The sequence below is a fragment of the Mustela nigripes genome, chromosome 10 (assembly GCF_022355385.1).
Source record: "Mustela nigripes isolate SB6536 chromosome 10, MUSNIG.SB6536, whole genome shotgun sequence".
Lineage (NCBI taxonomy): Eukaryota > Metazoa > Chordata > Mammalia > Carnivora > Mustelidae > Mustela > Mustela nigripes.
Genome location: NC_081566.1, coordinates 16200928 through 16222671, shown reverse-complemented (window position 1 = coordinate 16222671; position 21744 = coordinate 16200928). Strand labels below are relative to the sequence as shown.

At 54.5% G+C, this 21744-nt stretch overlaps 1 protein-coding gene across 1 annotated transcript in view; it reads right to left on the bottom strand.

Annotated features, from left to right (window-relative positions):
• The window catches only part of QSOX1 (quiescin sulfhydryl oxidase 1), a 33954-nt gene that overhangs the window by 11203 nt on the left and 1007 nt on the right, over positions 1-21744 (bottom strand). The window contains exons 2-7 of the mRNA XM_059412707.1: positions 15392-15492; positions 7363-7408; positions 6713-6815; positions 5141-5231; positions 2774-2919; positions 721-855 (exon numbers count right to left, since the gene is read on the bottom strand). Coding sequence (XP_059268690.1) covers positions 721-855; positions 2774-2919; positions 5141-5231; positions 6713-6815; positions 7363-7408; positions 15392-15492 — 622 coding nt within the window. The remainder of the gene's footprint in view (positions 1-720; positions 856-2773; positions 2920-5140; positions 5232-6712; positions 6816-7362; positions 7409-15391; positions 15493-21744) is intronic.

Here is a 21744-nt window from a genome sequence, read left to right as displayed (position 1 = left end):
CTGCCCGGTCAGCCATTTCTCCTTGGCATACTGCCGGGTGCCAGCTTAAGAGACTTAGAGCCCCATCTCCTGCCCAACGAGCAGGAATTCTACTGCAAGGGCAGAGCCAAGCAGCCTTGGAGAGAAAAGCGGCTTCCTCATGGTTATGTCTGTGCACAAAGATACAGGCTAGCCCAGAAGGTAGTGAGCTCTCCAGCACCGGAGGCATTCAGATGAGGTCAGTGACTTCCTGGAAGGGGCTGTAAACTCTGGGGGAAGGGACTGCATATCTGCGTGTGTCTGAATTACAGTGCCTAGTGGGTAGCAGGTACTCAAACACGTCTGCAGAAGAGATGGCTGCTCGGGTGGGAAGTTGGTCAGAAGGCCACAGGGTATCGCTCCAAGCTGATCCCACTTGCTCTTGAATCGTGTTAAGTTTAAGGAATGTGGGCTTTGGAAAGTGTTCACTCCATCACTTACACAAGCAAGTGCTGTCTGGCACCTCCCACAGTCAGTAGACACGGGGCTGGCCCCTGCGGGCCTGCGGCTGATCCCAACAGCTATGACTCTTCTGTGTGTGGTCAGCAGCCAGGAGAGCCCAAAGGCCAAGGCCAGCCTTCAGGGGGTCTGGGATTGGAAAGGCATGTGCTAAGCTCAAGACAGGGACCAGAGTGTGGTATGGAGGCCGGGGCTCTGGGATCGGAGGTGAGGCTCTGGGGAGGCAAGGGGGCGTGGCCTTACCGATCTGCGACTTTCCACACAGTGGGAGCTATTGTGTGAGCAGTGGTTGGCACAACCTTGGTGGGGACAGGTTCCCGGGGGGCCCTAGAGAACCTCTTCAGGTAAGTGGTGTAGAAGGACCTGGATTCCGCAAGCCTGTAGGGAAGAAACCAGAGGGGAGGCAGTGGATATGGAGAAAGAGACCTCAGGACAAAATCATGTCAGGAGAGGAGGCAGGTGGCTCAGCTGACAGAAGTGTTTATTTTTTTAATTTATTTTTTAAAGAGGAGGAGCAGAGGGAGAAGGAGAGAATCTCCAGCAGACTCTGTGCTGAGTGTGGAGCCCGACATGGGGCTCGATCCCATGACCCTGAGATCACGACCTGAGCCAAAACCAAGAGTCGGATGCTTCACCAACTGCGCCACCCAGGCGCCCGTTGACAGAAATGTTTATTAAGAAATATTTGAATCTGGGGCACCTGGGTGGCTCAGTCATTAAGCATCTGCCTTCTGCTTGGGTCTTGATCCCAGGGTCTTGGGATCGAGCCCCACATCGGGCCCCCTGCTCAGAGGGGAGCCTGCTTCTCCCTCTCCCACTTCCCCTCTTGTGTTCTCTCTCTTGCTGTCTCTGTCAAATAAATAAAATATTAAAAAAAAAAAAAAAAAGAAATACGTGAATCTGGTTACATCTCATCCTCAGTGAGGTCAAACCAAGGCGCTCAGGCCTCACTTTAGCCTTTCCATCCACCACTCATGCTGTGGAAAGGCTCTCCGACACCATCTGAGGCCCAAGCCCCTTCTGGAAAAGCGGCAGGTCTGAGAATTCCTCAGCCTGCCCTGCCTGGAGCAGCTGTGGGATGGAGCTACTTCTGCCCATGGACGGGATGCCTGGGTCTGACTACCTTTGCCGGAGACCAAAGGTGGCTGCCCACTCAGGAGCTTGCTTTGAGGTACCAGAGGTGGCCCAACTCCCCAAGGAAATCAAGGGGGTTTGATACCTGATTTTTTAATAAAAACAGGTAGTAATAACAACAATGCTAAATTCTCCAATCCTTGTACAATCCTTTTGATTTCTTTCTCTCTTCTGACAGAGTCCTCAGGGCAGGCGGCACCTCCTGGTCACGGCCGCCTGGAGGGAGAATGTGAAGACCAGCAGCCACATGACGGGACGCCCCAGGGGAGCTGGCACCGGGAAGCATCGCTTTCCACTCCGCTGTCCCAGCCCGATGTTTATCGCCGAGCAGATGGCTCAGGAGCAGGTCGTCACAAACAATTTTCCCCTCCACCAGCTCCAAGTGAGGAGACAATGCCTCCTCTCCCCACCAGGACTGGCACTGTCTGTCCCTCCCTGTCCCTCTGCAGCCCACGCTCCCCTCCCCCGCCAGAATTCCCTGGTGAGGCTGGCCCAGTGCTGGTTGGTCACTGGGGCCGGCAAGGGCCAGGGGCCACCCTGCCGGGCCTCCGTCCGGGATGGCGCTAACGGCCCCGTAGGGCAGCTCATTGGGCACCTCAGGCAAGTCTCGGTCTCCCCGGCCCTCGAGCTCCTGCCGGCAGGAGCCAGGCGACATCAATCATCTGCCCAGGGAGGGCACCAAGGCACCATCTGGCGCCATTTAACGGGCCATTCAGCAGCAGGAGCCTGACAGAGGGGCTGAGGCTGGCCTGATTGTTTTCTTTTGGCATTTTGGAACTGGCTATTGTCTAGCTCCTAATGAACTTTTCTGCAATTAGAAAACCAAAGGGAGGGAGGGTCAGGCATATCTGAGTGCCTGCCAGGCCCACAGCCTGCCAAGGAGTCTGTGAACCGCGGAGGATGGGGACTAGAGCCAGGGCTGCCAGGGCGATGGCACCGGAGCAGTGGCAAGTGCACCAGGGGCCCAAGACCGGACTCCTGAGCCGGGGGACCGCGTGCCTGGCACTGCCCACCCACTCCATGCACAGGCAGCGGCTTCTCCTGCACAAGGGGACTCCTCAGAGCGACTGCAGGAGGAAGAACGAGGCAGGCTTCTGTAGGCGGGAAGGAGGGATGTGGGCAGGGGAGAAGGGAGGGGGACGGAGGGACACACAGCACTCACACGTGGACCCGAGAGGCAGAGCCATTCCGAAACAGCAAGTAGCAAGATGGGAAGTCAGTGACCCCGAACTTGCTCACCACATCGCCCTCCGTGTTCAGGACCCTGCGCACTGCTATGCCTTGGTGCTGGGACAAGTCCAGAGTCACCTGTGGAAACAGACAGACATGTTGCGGGGGGCGGGGCCAGCCACTGGGCAGAGGGAGCCCTGGGCGGGCACCATCCAGACTCTAAGCCTTCTGGGGAGTGGACGAGTGTGCCGGCAGTCTCCTGCCACCAACCACAACTACCCCACAGGCGACAAGAGTCACATGCTGCCCAGAACAGGGGCCTTGGAACTGTGCACACCACACGCCTTGAATTTCCTAGGGCAGTCCAATCTAATACAATTTTCTTTCCAATGAAAGTAATTTGTAGAAGGCATAATAAAATGTGGTTTCATTTTTATTCTTATATTTACAAGGCTTTCTATCTCTATTCCAAATCAGAAAAACATACTTAGACATGATTTTATTTTTAGAAAGAAATAAGAGGGAAAACCATGTTAACTAACATTTATTGAGATGGTATTATGACTGTTTATGGATCGCTTCACTGAATCTTCAAGATAATGCTATGAGATGGGAACTATTATCAGGAGACCAAGCCGGGGGCTGCCTCTGTTTGCATCCTGGTGCCACTGGCCTAAACCTCCCCGACTCCATTTCTTTACTTGCAAAACTGGAATAATAACACACATACCAACCTCAGAGGAATGTTAAAAGGACCGAAGGGGTTAATTTTATGAAATGTGTAACAGTGACTGGGGCATGTATAAGTGACTGGGGTATACAAGTGTTCATTAAAAAACTAAAATGCCTTGGGGCGCCTGGGTGGCTCAGTGGGTTAAGCCTCTGCTTTCGGCTCAGGTCATGATCCCAGGGTCCTGGGATTGAGCCCCGCATCGGGCTCTCTGCTCAGCAGGGAGCCTGCTTCTCCCTCTCCCTCTCTCTCTCCCTCCCTCTCCCTCTCTCTCTTCTCCCTCTCTCTCTGCCTGCCCCTCTGCCTACTTGTGATCTTTATCTCTGTCAAATAAATAAATAAATAATCTTTTTAAAAAATCAAAAAACTAAAATGTCTATTGCAAATGAGAACACAAAGGGTAAGTGGTGAAATCAAGTGTTCGGGGGACAGAGGCAGGAAGTGCCGGGACTGGGCAATGCATCCCAGTTCAAACTGGCTCCAGGGTCTGTGCTCTTGACTACTGAGCCCTCCTGCTTCTCACACTAACCATCTATGAGCATCTCTGCATGGAAACAGGGTCCCTGGCCCTGAGGGGCAGTAGGGAGAAGATCTGTTTCCAATGAACATTTATTAATCACTTCCTTGTCATTAGGCCTGGGCTGGGACCCCAGAAGGGGCAGGAAGTCCTTCAGCAAAGCTCCGTGCCCCTCCCCATCGCCCTCTGTTTCCTCTCTCAGGGCTCAGAGGCCTGGAGGCAGCCCGTAGCATCCTGGATATGCTTAAGGAATTTCAGGAGGAAAGCATTCGGAGCCAGCAGTGGTGTTTAATTTCATCTCCACCTCCTGCCTCTTCTGCATCCCTGCATTACTTTGGGACTTCACCTCTGGCCTGGCCCATCCCCCCTCGGCGGCTGGGAAAAGCCCACAAGGGGTGTAGAGAAGTCTGTGCGCCAGTGGCAGACTGGACAGCTCTCTGCATTAGGCCAGGGGAACGGATCTTTAAAAAGCACCTACTCTGCACCAGCTACCAGTCCAGGCCCTTCCCCTAACCTGCCTCATTTGTGCCAGCAGTGTTCTGAGGAAAGGGAGCAATCACACTTTCCAGACAGGGAAACGGGGCTTGGGGCAGACAGTCACCATGGGGCGGCAATTCACACCTGCCTGTTCTGTTACTGCTTCCTCCAGAGGCCCTGAATGAGCTCTGACCGCCCCTCCCCACACCCAGGCTCCTGTTCCGCAGGGGTGGGGCGGTGTGGAAACCACCAGGCTTGCGGCACTCACAGACCTGGTTCAAAGCCCTGCTCCAACCAATCCACCGGCCCGGGGCCCTTCAACCTGTTTCCCGGTCATCATCCTTAATTGCGAAGATTAGCGACTACGTGTGCCCGCACTCTAGTCCAGTGCTCAGTGAACAGCGGGTGTTACAGACGCACGTTCAACGAGGGAGATAAAAAAGACAAAGGTTTTCCCACGGAAAGGCCCAGCTTCCACACTTCCTGGGTCGTCCAGCAGGGGTCAGGCCAGTGCTGGGCTAAGGCGTGCATGAGGCCGAGACCCCAGAATTCGCCGGAACAGCCCCGCTCCTGAACTCACTGGGCACTCTGCTGAAGCCCACCTTGGTGTTGCAGGGACCCTGGGGGGCGCTCACCTCTCTACCCAGGTATGAGCCTTCCTTTTCAAAGATCAGGGCCAAGAAATCTTTGTCGTTTCTCGCAAAGAATCCATCAATCTCCTTCAGCCTGCAAGAGACAAGAGCGGCAGTGACCTGCTGGGGACACCAGGCATACCTGTCACAAAACTATGGGGGCAGCCATATATCCCCCTCCTGTTCCCACTCGAGGCTCCATGGAAGTCGCCCCCACCAGCCCTCCAGGGGCAGCAAGCCAAACCCTTAGTCTGAGAGGACGCTGCCTCTGCTTCCCTACAAGCTGCTTCTCCTTTGGTCCACATTTTGATTTTTTTTCACATTGTTTCTTTTAAGAATCTGGAGTGAGTACGAGGTGGCCTGGGGAGGAGGAAGAGGAGGAGGAGGAGGAGGACAGGAGATGGGGGCTTTGAGACCAGCGGTCTCTGTGTTCTGATAAGGGCAAGGCTGAGTGAATACGGACAATGTTCAGGACCCATGAGGTTGGCAGGTCTACCTGACCTGCTGCTTCTGAGATCCGTGGGACTGAAAATGCACCACGAAGGATGTATGTGCATGAGAGAGAGATGGACACGGTCACTGAGAAATGTAAGTAAGGGCAGGCGAGTAGGAATGTTTCCTGGAGAGAAGGGGTCTAGGGCAGCCCCAAACCACACCAAGACTAACACTGGGCCCAGGGTCTCTGTGGGAACCTCCAGGACTACGTGTGCCCGCACGTAGCTGATTTAAAAAAAAAAAAAAAATTGAGGGTTGGATTCAACCCCAACTGATGCTAGCAGCACAGTCTCTCGGCAGGACTACTGCTTTCAAGAACATGAGTAAATCGATGTGGGGGCCTGGAGCCCCAGCGCCTGCTTCATGAGCCTCCTCAGGCCCTGGGATCTTCCCTGCGCTCAGAGGCTGGGCTCCTTCCAGCAGTGCCTGCGGGTACCCAGATTTGCTCCTTCTTGGCAGGAATCCCTGAGGTGGGCTCTATCCTGTCTCAAGTTCTCATCTAGGAGGGCGAGACCTAGTGCTCTCAGTTTACCCTCTGTGGGAGAGCCGAAGCGAGGCACCGCACCCTTTCCTTCTAGAAGAGGCAATCCTGGGAGCCTGCCTGGCGGGCAGATGCGGGCCACCAGCCGCCGTGGCCCACCCCCCAGTCACAGCGACCGCTCAGAAAGATGACCACTTCCTCTTAGAGGCAGGGCTCCCTTTTCCTCTGAGCCTTCCTTCTTCGTCCCCATGTCCTCTCTGCCAGTGCCCCCTCTGGGTTAGATGCTTGAAGTCTGCTGCCCCCCACAAACGTTCCGGAGCACAGGCTGTGAAGAGCAGAGGCAGGCAGGGCCCGGACAACTGCCGCCCATCTCTTCCTTCCCTTGCACCCTTTGGCCCCACGAAGCCAGGGCTCCAAGGGGAGGCCCTCCAGCAACAGGGAGTCTCCTACTCTGCTCCAGAGCGGCTCCGGGCTCTTACCCATAGAGGGTCTGTCCCAGAGACAAAGGCCTTTGTATCCCCTACGCAGCCGCTACCCTCTCACTCCCAGGCCTGCGATCCTGGCCCACACCGCACCACACCTGCTCCAGCCCCGCATACCTGGCAGGCTCCAGCGGGGGGCAGGCAGGGGGCCACGTGTCACTATGGGACTCCAAGGCGTCAATGAGCCTCTTCCGCAGCGTCTCCACATCAGCACCAGCCACTGGATGAAGACGGACATGGGGGAGGGGGCGCATGAGGAGGGAGCAATAATCCCAGCGGCCTTGTCAGCTTTGCTGAAACAAAGGGCCCGGGGCATAGGCTAGTTCTGAGAGAAACAGAGCATGGGTCAGTCCTCTATTAGAGCAGTGCGGTGGGGTCTTCTTCTGTGGCCCTAAGTTACACGAGAAGACCCATCCCTCAGAGGGCAGGAAGGAGCCCCTTGGCCTGGAGCCCGTGAGTGCTTTTCCCCGGAGGCTGTCTGCTCTGTCCCTCTGGATGCCAACCCCATTTTGACATGACGGGTTAGCCTGGGTTCATGGCGACCCTCCCCTCTTCCCAGGACCCTGAATGGAGCAAAATAGAAGGGTTTCTTCAGCCCCCTTTTCCAGAAGGCACCATCTAGGCTGGCCGGGAAGGCCCCAGGAAAACACAAAACTCCATTTCCACTTAGGAAGCTGTTTACCCTATGGACCTTGCTGGGCTCTCCTCACCTCAGCAGGAACCCAACAAAAAGAAAAAGAAGATATTGATAACAGAAGAAGACCCACCTGGCAATGCTGATCCTGAGCCATTCTTGGAAAAGGCCTTAAAGAACTGGAAGCAAACACACAGGCCAGAGTCAGTAACACACAGAGCTAAGACTCCCACACAGGGGCCAGAGGGATCGGTGTCTGAGACCCGCTGCTCACTAAAGAGGCTGACTTCGGGCAAATGACTTAACTCAGTTCCCTCGTCTGTAAGAACAGGGAGGTATCTGCTCCTGGACCTGGACGCTGATTCCTGTCCCCACCGTCTGCGCATCCGATCCCCACCCCCATGGCTCTGACGCACCCGGGACACACAGGAGCAGCCTACACACTCCACGAGTGGCGGACGGTCTCTCCGACTTGAAACGAATGAATGAAAACACTCATTGCATGACTGAGTGGATGAGGCTGACTTAACTGACGAAACAAAGTCATTTCATACGTCCCCCAGGGAGCGTCAGCTGCCCTCTGAGGCAATCTGTCCACCACCACCAACGGCTGGTGTCTGTCCACGGAGAACTCCCAGTCTGGCTCGGCAGACTCCCCGTGGAGGGAGGGGTCTCCAGGTCAGGTCCTGCTGAAGGGGGCGCCTGAGCCCCTGCAGACACAAGTCCTGTTACAGACAGGTCAACTGAACTCATCACTTTGTCCCCTTTCCCCATTTACAGGACACTCCGGGCTCAGTCTGTCACCTCCTTGAGCAAGAGGACAGAGAGAACAAAGACAACTTGTCAGAATCTGGGCTTCTGCCTAAGTGGAAAGACTGCTGCCAGAGCTCTGGCCTGTGCTCTCGCGGGTTCAGGAGGGAGTACAGTTCAGTGGTCCTGACAGACAGACAGACAGCCACCTAAGTGTCTGGCAGAGAGCCTGCGGGCCGGGAAGAAGACTCTTCCTGAGATCTTCTGGGGCCACCTGTAGCTTCCTCGGACATCTGCTGCAACGGCATGGCCATCCTTCTGGACTTCTCCCAAGCTGGTGGTTGAGTGCAGGCCCCGGGGTCTACTGGACCTGGGTACCAGACCTGGCTCTGCCATACCCCTGCAGCGTGACCTTGGGCAATCCCATCTCATCTTTAAGACAGGGATGGCGCCATCATCTCAAGGAACTGCTGTGAAGACTCAAAGATGATAAGTCTCCAGTGCTTGTGGCTCATGCATACAGTAGGGGATCAATACATGTTACCTGCAGGGTGATTATCACCCTCTTCCCTTGTTCCACCTTCTAAACGCTAGGAAACTCTGATCAGGGGTGGGTGGCTCAGTGGGTTAAAGTGTCTGCTTTTGGCTCAGGTCATGATCCCAGGGTTCTGGGATCACACTGCCCCCGCATCAGGCTCTCTGCTTATTAGCAGGGAGCCTGCTTCCCTTCCTCTCTGTCTGCCTGCCTCTCTGCCTACTTGTGATCTCTGTCAAATAAATAAATATAATCTTTAAAAAAAAAAAAAAAAGCAACACTGTATTTTTTTAGTCATTTGTAGGCAGGACACGAAAATCTGGACGTCACCGGCCCACCTTCCCGTGTCTTGCCACCTGCAACCTTCTCCTGTTCCCCCGGCCCTTACCCGGCTCCTAAGTCCTGCTGTTTTATCCTCTCTTCTTAGACCATCAATATAAACTTTTATTCTGGGTGGAAACCATCTGCTGATACGTGCCATGTATATTTGTAATAATATCCTTTGCAGTCACTGAGCAAATTTTGAGTGAGATTATACGTTACCCTAACACTTGTAAAAATGCTCACAAGTTCCCTGAACGGTGGGAATTCAGGGTGGACCCGCGCAGCTACAGCTGTTGTTTTCAGCAGCGCGGTCACTTTTCTCGGCCACCACAGCCTCCCCCGGATCTGAGCAGGTGCCTCACTGCAAGGGGGGTGGTCTTACCTCCATCAAAAGGCAGCCTGCTGGCCCCTGGCTGAGTGTTCTGAGGGCGGTCGGGCAGGAGCCCCAGCAAGACTGACCCAGAGGAATGCAGGGACTCGGAGACACAGTCCTTGAAGTGCAGGGTCACGGGAAGTCCTCCCGAGTCCTTCCATATCCCCCTGGGCTGTCACACACAGAAGCCTCCCATCTGCCTTCCAGAGTGACGACAGCACTGGAGCTCTGGCTCCCACTTCATGTTCTGAGGAACTTTTTCCTGTCCATTAACCTCTCTTTCCCCTTTCTGCCAGCAACTTCCCTAGGCCTGCAAGTAGATTCCGATCCTTTTAATCTAATTTCTTTTAAAAAAAGGAAAAAAAAAGGGACAGGAAGGGCCGGCAGGTGGGAATCGAGAGACGCCCTCCTCCCCGCTCCAGTTACGGCACACCCCGACTCCCTGGGCTGACAGATTTCTCCAAGCAGTGTCTGCTCCGCCTCTCCAACTGCCCCTCTCTGACCCCACTGTCCCCCTCACCCACTTGCTTTCTCTGCCGGGTCTCAGGGTGGCATTGCCTACCCTCCCCACATGGCCGGGTCTGCCATGTTTGGTACCACATATGCCGATGTGCTCCTTCTTGGCTTCCTGTGCCACCTCCCTTGATTCATCCGGCACCGACCAGGCCAGCTTGGCTACCTTCCCGGCCTTCCCCTAGCCCTGTCCTAGCCGCTCCCCTGACTCCTTTCCTGTCTACTGCCCCCATGATCTCTTGCCCCAGTCGCTCCTACTCCCTCCCACGTATCAGCTCGACACTCTTCTCTGGGAAGTACTGTCACAAAGTGTGTGTGTGTGTGTGTGTGTCCATGTTTTTGAATGAGGGAGCAAGTAAATGAGTGAACAAACAGGCCTACTGTTTGTCTTCCTTGCCAACATCATGTACTTGGTCTAAATGATTTGCCATCAAATCATTTGTCTCAAGCCTTCACCTGTCCTAGACTTGCTTCCTCCTGGTGCCCTCCACACGGGTACCAGCCCCCCGACCAAGACCAAGTCATCCCTCCCCCAACCTGTTTCTCCATCTGTGTTCCCTGTCTCACACCATGTCCTCCCCCGTTAACCAGACCAGCTTCTTCTCCCCCGCAACCTCCATCTGCCAGTCAGAGGACAAGGTCTATGAATTTGACCTTGTGATTCTTCAGCAGTGCTCTGGGCCGGCTGCCTTGTCTGGACCAGAGCTTACCACCTATTTCCTAGACTAATGCAACAATCCCTACCAGTCTGTGAGCTCAGAAATGTTCATCTGCTCCGTCTTTTCATTCTCCAACTGCTCCTCATTGCATTTTGCTTAGTGGCACCGTTCTAGTCTGATCGTGTCCCTCCTCCTCAAATCTCTTCCACGACTCCCCATTACTAGTGAATAATGTCCAAACTCACTGTGCTCAAAGCCTTCCAGGATCTGACCCAAACTCTGAAACACCTTCCACTGGCCTTCTTTCCGACACTTCGGCTACGATGGGCCTGGAACCTGAACTTTCTTTCCTTTCTTTCTTTCTTTCTTTTTTTTTTTTTTTAAGATTTTATTTATTTATTTGACAGAGAGAAAGAGATTACAAGTAGGCAGAGAGGCAGGTAGAGAGAGACGGAGAAGCAGGCTCCCTGCCGAGCAGAGAGTCTGACGCAGGGCTCAATCCCAGGACCTAGTGATCATGACCTGAGCTGAAGGCAGAGGCTTAACCCACTGAGCCACCCAGGTGCCCTGAACCTGAACCTGAACTTTCTTGAGGACAGGGCCACACTTCAGCATCTCGGCAAGCCCCACAGTGTCTAGGACACGGAAGTACTCACAAGACATCTGTTCAGTCCAACAGAGAACCCCTCTATCCTTTGATCACCATAGATGCTCATGTGAAAATCATATTAAAATCTAGTCAGGGCACATTTTTGTCCTCCTATTAAAAGGCATCCTTCTTAAGTCAGCTGTTGGAGGCGTGTGCCTCCCCAGGGGAAACCACCACCACTCCTTGGGAACAGGTAATTAAGATGTCAGCAGTGAGTCTTTTTTTTCCAGGAGCGGTTGTCACCGGGACCCTTTCCCTCCATCACTAGCGTCTGCCCTCCCCAGCACTGGTGCTGCTGGAAGGCCTCCACGGCTCCCCAAAGGCACGAGGTGGGTCTTACCAAACTGTCAAAAATCAACACCAATATCAAGGAGCACCTGCCTTTCTAGGAGTCAAGGCTGAACGGGCAGCGCGCTTCCCAACAGCGACCATCGATGACACGAGGCCCAGCTTTTAAAACAAGTTCCAAGGAAAACGACCCCATCTCCAAACAGCTTACAGTGAGCCCAGGAGGATCCACACACCTAACCATTCTTACGCTGGAGACTGACTGTGGAGGAGGCCGGAGGACAGCAGGGGGCTGGGGGGCCCATCTCCTTCCTCCAGAGAGAGGCAGAAGTCACCCCCTAGGACCCCTCCCCCATCACAAGAGCCACATAAGGTAACAGCCGAGCCTCTGTACCCCCAAAGGGTATCCACCTCCCAGCCCTGAGTTCAGGGCCCTGCCACAGCCCTGCCTCAACCCTCCCCAGGAGCCTCTGCCCAGCCAGACCAGCCTTCTCAACTTGTGACACACTTCTGCCCACACAGGGCTTCTGCTCTTCCCTCCTCCCCGGCCGGCATTCCTCCCCTCCTAGCCCAGACCCGTACATCCTCCAACACCGAGTGGAAGTCCCCCCTCTCTGAGGGAAAGGGCTCAGTGAGCCCAGGTGAGCTCCTCTGCCATCTACCACATACGGATCCCTCACCACCTGCCGGCCCCCGGCCAAGTACTCACTCAACTCACTCAACAGCTGCTGATGGACAGACAGACAGACAGCCTAAATGCAGCGCCCACAGAGGAGCTACTGGGAGCTCCACTGGGTGACTTAGGGAGGAGACAGGACAGCGGGAAGGAAGCCGAGTTAACTGAACTCCAGGTAATACCACGCGGTGTCTCCACCCTCTCGCGTGTAAGACCTCACTTCACACTTAGCAACAATCCTATTAGGTATAGATACTATCATCCCACTTTTTACAGACGAAGGAAACTGAGGCCTGTCGCCGAGGCACTGTTAAACCCTCTGAGTCACATCTAGTACATACAGAAGCTGTGGGGCCAGAATTTGAACCCACATCAATTACCTAAGAATCTTGCAAAGGGGAAACTTCTGTCCTCCCCCACCCCAGCGCTGATGCTTTCTGCAATCTGAATCCTGGCTGGGCCTTTGGCTACAAGGGGTCCTGATGGATGACCCCCTGAGGGCGCTCCTGTGGCCCACGGCAAGGCCCCTCCCCCAGAGTTCCAGCCTCTAGGTTCCCTAAGCGCCAGCCGGAACCTGCTGCCAGCTCGTCCCTCCCAGCCTCCCCCACACCTTTGTTTTCTTCCCGTCTGAAGGGCCCCTGACACAGCAGGCCCTGCAGGGCTGGGTGTTTGCTAAACAGGCTGGGCTAGTGAAGCTCACTGCCTGCAAATGGTGACAAGGGGCAGGAGGCGGAGGAAAGGGACAATGACACATGTACCTGGGGGTGGCCCAGACTCATGTGTGGGTCTGTCTCCATGATACCAGCAACACTCTCTCTTCCCCTGTTCAGCGTGTGCCCTCATCTTCGAGTTCTCACAGCCTTTATGCATAGGAGTGAAGACCCGCCCAGTCCCAGGGGCGCAGCAGACAGGGCCACAGGGCTCTCTCTCCAGCCCACTGGCAGCCAGGCCGACCTGGAGGGCCCACAGTGCTTCCCAGGGAGTCCAGCCGTGATGCCCACAGGCACGCCAGACTCTCTGGAGATCTGCATCTGTTTGAGCAGCCTTTTGCAAACATTAGAAGCAACCTAAACCGTAGCATCAATTTAGTGAGTTGCTAGTATTTTTTCAAAAAAATTAATTTAAAAAATATATGGAATAGAAAATAGCAGCGTGTACTGCATTTAGAAAGAATATCGGGCGCCTGGGTGGCTCAGTGTGTTAAAGCCTCTGCCTTCAGCTCGGGTCATGATCCCAGGGTCCTGGGATCGAGCCCCACGTCGGGCTCTCTGCTCAGTGGGGAGCCTGCTTCCCCTTCTCTCTCTGCCTACTTGTGATCTCTGGTCTGTCAAATAAATAAATAAAATCTTAAAAAAAAAAGAATGAATATTGTTTTATGAAACTTTCGAGCTGGTGATCACATACAAACCAACTTCTGGATCTCTCTGTGAAGAGTACATATCTTACTCGGTCGTGCCTTAGAGCAGAGACCCAGCCGGCTCTAGAAGCACTTGGCCCCTGGAGTAGAGGCCAGAGCACAGGGCACTGAGGGCCTCTCTCGGCTGAAACTGAACTGCCAGGCCCAGCCAGGCACTGCCCATGTGGAGGCTGGGGAAGGTCCAGACGACCGGCTCCGAGGCCTCCCAGCTCTCCTCCCACAGCCAGCTGGGTGGGGCAGGACATGATTAATCATACGAGGCATTCGGGCTGCGTGTGCTGCGTGACTTGGGTAGGCGCTGGGAACTTGGGGACCTCCCTCACACCCACCGAGCCCCGGTCTCTCCCAGGTAGAAACACCAAGCCCCGGGTGCCAGGTCCCACAGAACCCGCCTCCTCCCGCCAGATGTCCTCACCCAGCCCTGGCACCAATGCCCGTCCCATTCCCAGGGGGCTGGACCCCCACGGCCAATCTTCGCTGAGAGAAGCAGCAGCCTGTGAATGAGGACTCTTCCAGACACACTGGTTTTCCCACAACTTTTCACACAGGGCTGCTCACCCTGGTTCAGCCAAAGCAACAGAGATCCTCGTCTGCCCCCAGAGAGTAATTTGGAATATTTTCAGTTACATGTTTTGGGACTAGGATATGGCAAAGCAATTGCCCTGCCAGGGAGGAGGTGTTTGACTTGAAAGAGATGACTGATAAGCCATCTCTCTCCTGGGACCTCTAAGTGATATGGCAGGACCTGTTCGCCAGACCAGCCCGGTCTCGGCTAAACCTGGGGCCTAGGACTGGCCCCGAGTGGTAACAAGAACATTGGACGGAGCCCTCTCAGCCTGTGGGGATCTCGAACCCAGCAGGATTTCACTGGGCATGAGGAACAGAAAGGTCACATGGAGTTCAAGCTGGACATTCCTGCCGCAGCCTGGCTTTCCAGAAAAATTCTTTTGGAGTAATTAGGCTGAGATCCGGCTCATGGTTCTGCTTGGAACTTGAGGACCCTGAGCTCAGATATCTTGTTCAGGGGACAATACTTGGCAATTTTAGCTTTCAGAGGCCTTTCCGGATTATTCTTAGTGGTTATAGAAGAAATGCTTTTCTAGATGCCATTCTGGTAGAAGGAGGCTAATTACAGCTGGAGGTAGGGAGAGAGGTTCTGATTCTTTAATGTGGAAGCAAACTAACTGCATTACAGCTGGGCCTGAGCCCTTGGAAGGGCACCGAGTGTAACTGCACAGCCTTGCCCTTCTCGGCTTCCCAGAGCCTTGGAAGTTGTTTAGATGGTAATTAAGCTGTCGATGCCCCACAGTGGGCAGGTTGTCGGGCAAGGCCACACTGGAGAGCTCACGCTACTTTCAGCCAGAGCCGGGGTGACAGAGCCCTCATGTGCTGGGTGTGATGGCTCCCGTGACGGGGATCCCTGCTGCCTGAGGTGCTGGCATCTGACCACGGGGTGAGGCTACCCTGACAGGTCACTTCTGAGCTACTTGGATTCAAGGCACTTGCCTGATGAGGAGGAAGCTTGCTGGTATTTTCTGGAAGATCATCAGGCCTCCTGAATCTGATCTTGACTGTGAGAGGGTCACAGCCCGAATTGGGGCTTATAGGGTGAGAGCAGGCCTCTAAGGCTGGGAGAAGAGGCGCTTGGGAGCTGTGGGATTTCACCAGCCCAGGCCATAACCACCTCACAGCTTAAATCAGAGTAGCTGAAACCAGCCCATCATAAATACCCTCCTTCCTTTTTAAAGGGCAGAACTTGCCAGACCCAACGAACCTCCCAATTCATGCCCCTGTCTGCCTCTGTGGCAGGGGTCTCATCAAGCACGGGGACAGTGAGTGCTCCAGCGGCTGTGCCCGAAGCTGATCAAGCCCAGAAGCATGGGAGGACCCCATGGAGCTCCGGGGCCGGGGGTGGCATGGGACAGCCGGCCACACGCTCCTCCAGCAGCACGCCTGCTCCCCGCTCCCCGTCACGCACCCTCACGGTCGGGAAGCCGGGGATGTTGAAGTCTCTGCAGACGGCACTGTTGGTCTCATCAGCACAGTCCAGGGCAGCGAGGTTCAGGGCGGGTCTCCAGTCTGAAAGGAAAAGAAGAACAATGAGGTCAGTAAGAGGGGCCGGCACCTCTGCCTGCTCGCCTGCCCCGTGCCGTACTCCAGCCACACCAGTGCCCAGAGCACCTGCCCCTGGGGCTCGCCCGAGGAAGGTCATCCCTTCCTCAGGAACGCAGAGATGGTCTGGTCATCCCACACTCAGTCCGTGCTTAGGACATGGCTAAGTAGCACAGGGCGGGCGCTCCTGGGATGGCATCTGTGTTTCTCCATTATTCTGGGGGCGGGGGGCGAGGGGCACGGAGGCTGCAGGGGCTGAAGAAAGACATGAGATGAGCCTGAACCCCCGGGGACCCCTGACATGGCCTCTGTCCCTGCTGCCCTCTAGAGAGCATCAGTTCCAGAAGGGGGAAGGTTTGCAACTCCGAGTGGATGCTCGGGAAGGTACTGGCAGTCAGCCCCGCTTGCCCGGGTGGCACACAGGTGCCAGAGAGGGAGGCAGGGAGCCCAAGGGAGGGAGGGAAAGGCACCTGGAAGCAAGGGGCCACCGGGAAAGAAGCCCTGAGGCCAGAGTCTGGAAGGAGACAGATGAAAGGCTCCCTGAGCTGCCCGGGCACCCCGCTCCTGCAGTAGGCTCCAGGCTGCTGGCCTCCCTCCACTGAAACTCGCTGGCAAAGGAAATAATGGCACCATTCTGGGCCATGGCCCAAGATCTGGGAAACAGAAAACCGACTTCTCTACCAGGCAGGCCCCCTGAAGCTGGGTCAGGGGCCCCTCGGGCACCTACCAAAGTTCCCTGTTACAGCAAGCCTGCTTCGGCTGGAAGGCAAGCTCCACACACACCGTGGGGTGGTGACGGCCTGGGCCCAACGTGTGGCTCAGAGCTCTAACTGGGTGCGGACACGGGGTAGGCCAGCCCCGGGGACCAAGGGGAGAGACTGACTGCAAGCTTGTCACTTAGCTGACGGGGGGCCCGCCTGGGTGAGCGACGTGTTCAGGGCCCTGCTCCGGCCACCTCCATGGTTACAAGCCTGTCTGTCCCTAAATGCCTCTTCATCGTTGTATCCCTGCCCGGCCTCCCGACAATGCAGCCCACACTAGGTGACCTCTGACCACATGACACAGTCGGCCCAGGCCAGGGCCCAGCTCCCAGCAGCTCCAGTGCCAGAATGGGGTCTCCCAGCTCTGCCCCAGCCTAACGGGTCCAGGCAAGGGCTAAAGGTGAGGCACATGAGAAGAGCTGCCTAGGTATAGGGTTTTGTCCTGGATCACAGGCAAGAGAACCCCAAGCCGCCCTTCTGTGGCTTCTTCCCTGCTCAAGGGAGGCCCAGGTCACCCCCTACGGCCATCTGGCACACTCTAAACTTGGCTCTGTCTGTCCTGCATCTCGGGCTCTGGTCACCTTGTGCAGGGACCCTCAGGAGAGATCTGGCACCTCTCAAAAGAGTAAGTCGATCAGACCAAAGGGTGGAAGGGGCACAATTTCTTGTCCTTCTACCAGCGAGGGCCGCCGGCAGGGGTCTCACAAAGCCACTTGGCTAGGTGGCCAAGGACTGAGGCTTCAGCTGCTCCTGTCCTCTCCAAGAATACAGGCCACCATCCCTGGTGCCAGAGTATGTCCCTGCCATTGGGGCAGGAAGGCTGAAGGGGCGGGGAGGGGAGAGAACAGGGAGCTAGCACTCAGGGGGTATCTACAGCATGCCCTAGATGACCTCTCTCCACTACTGCCCCTGGATGGGGGTGCGCACCCTCCCCCCCGACTCTACAAAAAGCACTGAAGCCTCCAAGTTTTCCAAGGGCCCGAGACTCAAACCTACTTCTCTCCCTCACCCCCTCGCTCGTGGCAGGATATTACCCTTCTATTTTTGCTCTTTGATCACAACCTACCCCATGCAAGAGACAATGGTAAAAACACTGCTGTCCTAAAGCGACACAGGACTCTAACTCAAGCACCCAGTCACTGTCAGCAACTCGGCTCGTAGATGACGTTAACACACATATGGAGAGTTGGCGAAGAGTTCGTTGTGCCTAACTTATCTCATTCAGTGTGCAATGACCCTCCAGGGAGACACAGAAGCTATTCTCTCCAGACCTGCTTTCCTCCCCTGAGAAAGAACCACCCGAGAACCATGCCCAAGGTGTACTGCATCAGTGGTGAATCTGGGATCTGAACCTCTGGTCTCAAGACGGCCCAAGATGGAACAGCAGAGCTACTCTGCTGGCTTCCCAACCAGGAAAGCCAGGGAGGGTGGGGCGGAGTGGGGCATTCCTAGTTGGACCGGGGGAAGGGATGCCTGGGAATATTAGCCCCTTGCTCCCGGGTGGCTCTTTGACTCCTTATCCTTCTTTATACCTTGATTCCCTGTCCCTCTGTGAAATGGAACTGGTGCCTTTGCTTACCTGCCCCAGGTACTGTGGCAGGTGGGGGGAGTAGGCTGGGGCCAGTCAGGTGCTGAGAGTCCTGGCTAAGAAATGTTTCTCAGGAATATCAATGTCAATACCTTGATAAACCATAGTGACAATGAACAGCTGGTTTGCTACTAATCACCATGGGCCTGACCATTCTAGTCCTGGTACACGGAACGGAGAGCTCCGTTCTCTGGGCAGTCCACCAGTAATGCAAAGCTGCAAGTAAGTGAAGTGCGCTGCTGTCCGCGGGGAACAGAACTGGGCAAGGGAGGCTTTCTCAGGTGTCCGGTGACTTACACATCACCACCTGCAGGCTTAACACCTAACATTAGCAGTATCAGCCCAGCCCTACTCTTGGGGAGAAAAAAGTCTCCTGGTGCAATTACCGCCCTGGCAAAGTAATTTCTCTATTACTCTATTAACAGCAGAGGAAATGAGCACATGGAGAGGGGAAGGGTGGGGACATCTATGGTCTCTGGGTGGCGAGTGAGGAGACGCCCTGGGGGGGGGGGGGGTCACGGGCTCCTTCTGGAGTCAGAGGCAGCATCCCTGCCCCCACACACCACTCCAAGAAGGGGCATGGACCCAGAGTCACATGACTTGCTTATAGCCAGAAGTGGCCACCATGAGCTCCACATGTCTCCTTCCTGCGCCTCATGCGTCCAACGAAGACCAGGATAGATGGTCTCTCCTGTCCTTTGCAACTCAAACAAACACCATAAGTCCTCCCCATGTTAAACAAGCTCCTATTAAGACAGAGGCCAGATCCACCCAAACCAGCAAGAACTAGTCAAGTGGTGAGAACCAGACCTCCATCCAAGTCTCTAGGAGTCCTCCCGACAGGGAGTTAGCCAGTCCCTGCTGTCACCACAGCATCCCTTCCTCCTGGCTGCAGACTTCTGAGCAGTGAGGTCATGGGATAGACAAAATGCCTTCCCTGGCGTTCACACCTGGCTGACACCCCAGGGCCGAGTCCAGGAGAGCCAGAGCACGAGCAGCAGGCTTGGTCACTACATTCTCATTAGGACTCCTGTGAGGGTCATACCATTGGCCTGCATAAGTGTCCATTGGGCTCCTACCCTGTGCCAGGCTCCGCACTAAGGTATTCATAGGGGTACAAGAGAGGTGGCCTACACCGTGGAAAAGAAAAGAAACCACCACTGTTCAGGGTTACCCCAAACATCCACACCTTATAAATGCCGTCTCCGTGGCTTGGCAGAGGGCACTTTCCCAGGCCGGAGGACTCCTCCTTCACTCACCTCTCCACCTGCCTAGGTTCTAGAGCCAAAGAAACGGGCTCAAAGAACCAAAGAACCTCCCCCAGCATCTGTACAATCTCGGGCGGGTTACTCACCTGTTAAAAACAACAGCAAAAAACCCCCACCGATTGCACAGGTATTTTTTCATAAAGTGTATATCTCTGCGCACTAGTGGCCTGCAAAGGCCCATACGCAAGTGTATAAGGCAAGTGTGTAATAAATAACTGCTTGAATGAAGGTCTGGTGACAGATTAGCCCTCTGTGACTCTACCCTGCCCTGAGCTCCGACCAGAAATGGCTGAGCCACTCCTTTGGCCTTTCCCAAACGCGGCTTCTCCTTGCTGCCAATTCTCAATTCTCCCGCTGTGTGTAGCTCATTTCCCAAACTGCAATGTAAACAGTGTTCTGCACATAGAGGTCACTCAACAAATATTTATGGATTGATTAGCCAGTGAAGAGTAATGAAGATTAAGATGAACACAATCAATTTCCCAAGCATACGGTGACACAAGAAGAGCTGTCCTGGAATAGAAAGGGATGACCAGATCTTTAGAAGCCAGCGCTCTGGCCATCGGGACAACCGCCCCAGAGAAGCCGTCCCACAAGTCACTGAATAAAGGGGCCCTAGACAGTCAAGATGAAATGCGAAGCCAGCCGGGCAGGGTTGCAAAATGTTTCTCCCCACCATGACCCTCCACACTCTCAGTGTTCCTACCCCAGAAGCTCTTACCATTGGCAGAAGGCGGGGGGCACACTCCAACAGGCCCCAGAGGGTGTTCAAGCCCACAGCCATTGTGCTGGCCCACAATCATTTTCTCAAAGAAACTCAGTAATACAGAGATGATGTGAGAACAACCCTGGCTTCCCAGCAGGGCCTCGCCCTTGGACTGGAGTGGGGGGGTCTCTCTAATCGCAGGCTGATACCAGATCCAGCGGCTGCTCTCCCCCTCCTCCCCACCCCAGAGCCAACACGATCTTGTTAAGGCCGTCCCTGCGGCTCCTGGGAGACCTCCGGCTTCCTACTTTCCACTGACTGTGGTTCATCTCTACAGACTTTGGTGCTTCCACTGTCCTTCCTGGAGACTGAATTTCGATTTGCATTTTTTAGGGGAAGACTATCACTCCAGGCCCTAGGGCAAGACCCCTTTTGGAAGTGGCAACCCTCACCCAGGAGTAAGCTGGGTCAGTGTCTAGCTATGCAATTCACTGGAAAACTCTGGGTTGCAAGAGGTCACACACATGAGTCAGCTGGAAGCTAACCTTCCCTCCAGCATTCTTAAGATAGAAGAGTCTTCTAGATTAAGTTCATCTGCAGCCATTAGAGACCTCTCATAGCCTCAAGGTGGAAACTGATCTGGGGATTTTTGTGATTTTCAGGACCACAAGGTCCCCTGAACACCTAATGTCCCCTCAGGTGTTCCATGTCCATGTTCAACACTCTTCCTCGCCCTTGCCCTGCCCAGATGTGTCGGTATCACTGAAACAGTGTGAAGAGCGGCTGAGACACGGCACACTGAGGTGATGGGACCAGAGAAGCATGCAGACATGGCCACATGTACACTAGAGATAAAATGGTTCATCTCTTTTGTTAAAAATAACTTTCCAGGACCACATGGCTAACAGATGTATACATCTTTCCATCTGGCCCTTTCAGTAACCATTAGAGCTGCTTGGGGGACACGGGAGCCTAACTTTGGAAACCAACACCTATAAGTGCACTATTCTACCATGAATGGTTGAGCTGATTAAGAAATACCAGGGGTGCCTGGCTGGCTCAGATGGCAAAGCATCTACCTTCAGCTCAGGTCATGATCCCCGGGTTCTGGGATGGAGTTCCATGGTGGGCTCCCCGCTCAGCGGGTAGTCTGCTTTTCCCTCTCCCTCTGACCTTGCCCCAGCTTGTGCTCTCACTCTCTCTCAAATGAATTGTTTAAAAAAGAAAATCTTAAAAAAAAAAAAAAAAAAAAAAGTTAATACCAACAGAGTAGCAAGGAAACAGCAGTTCCAGTTCTCTCTCAGGAAAGAGACCTATTCCCTAAGACCCCCACAGTCCTCATTCAGTGATCATTTTCAGTTGTGGAGCCAAGCTAGGGCCCTAGCTAGCACCACAATCAGGAAGTAGCTTCATTCAGAAGCAGCAAATCAGAAACAAATCACCACCACCACACCCACCAAACACCCACTATCTGGGCTAGGCAACTGTGTGACACCACAGAGATCCTCAAATTCTGGAAAGGAAACTCGGAGATAATGCATGTCACGTACTTACCCAGAAAGGCGTCAGACGTACAGGAAGCACTTGTACATATTTACTACTGTTATGACCATATTTTTTCAGTTCTAAAGGTTTTTGTCGTTGTTGTTTTAATTTACCATTTCTGTAATAGCATACACTTTCAAATCTCTATACATTTAGTGGTCTTGTTATCTCTCTACCCCTCAGGCTGTTAGTAAATGAATGGTATGTCTCACAATTGAGGGCTTAGAATCGAGGATGAGGGGTGCTACGGGTCAGGCCAGTGAACAGGAACACGGAGCAAGGGCAAACACACACCAAAAGGCTGCCTTCAGTCAGGCCTCTGGGTTCATGGGTTAACACAGAAGGGTCTGA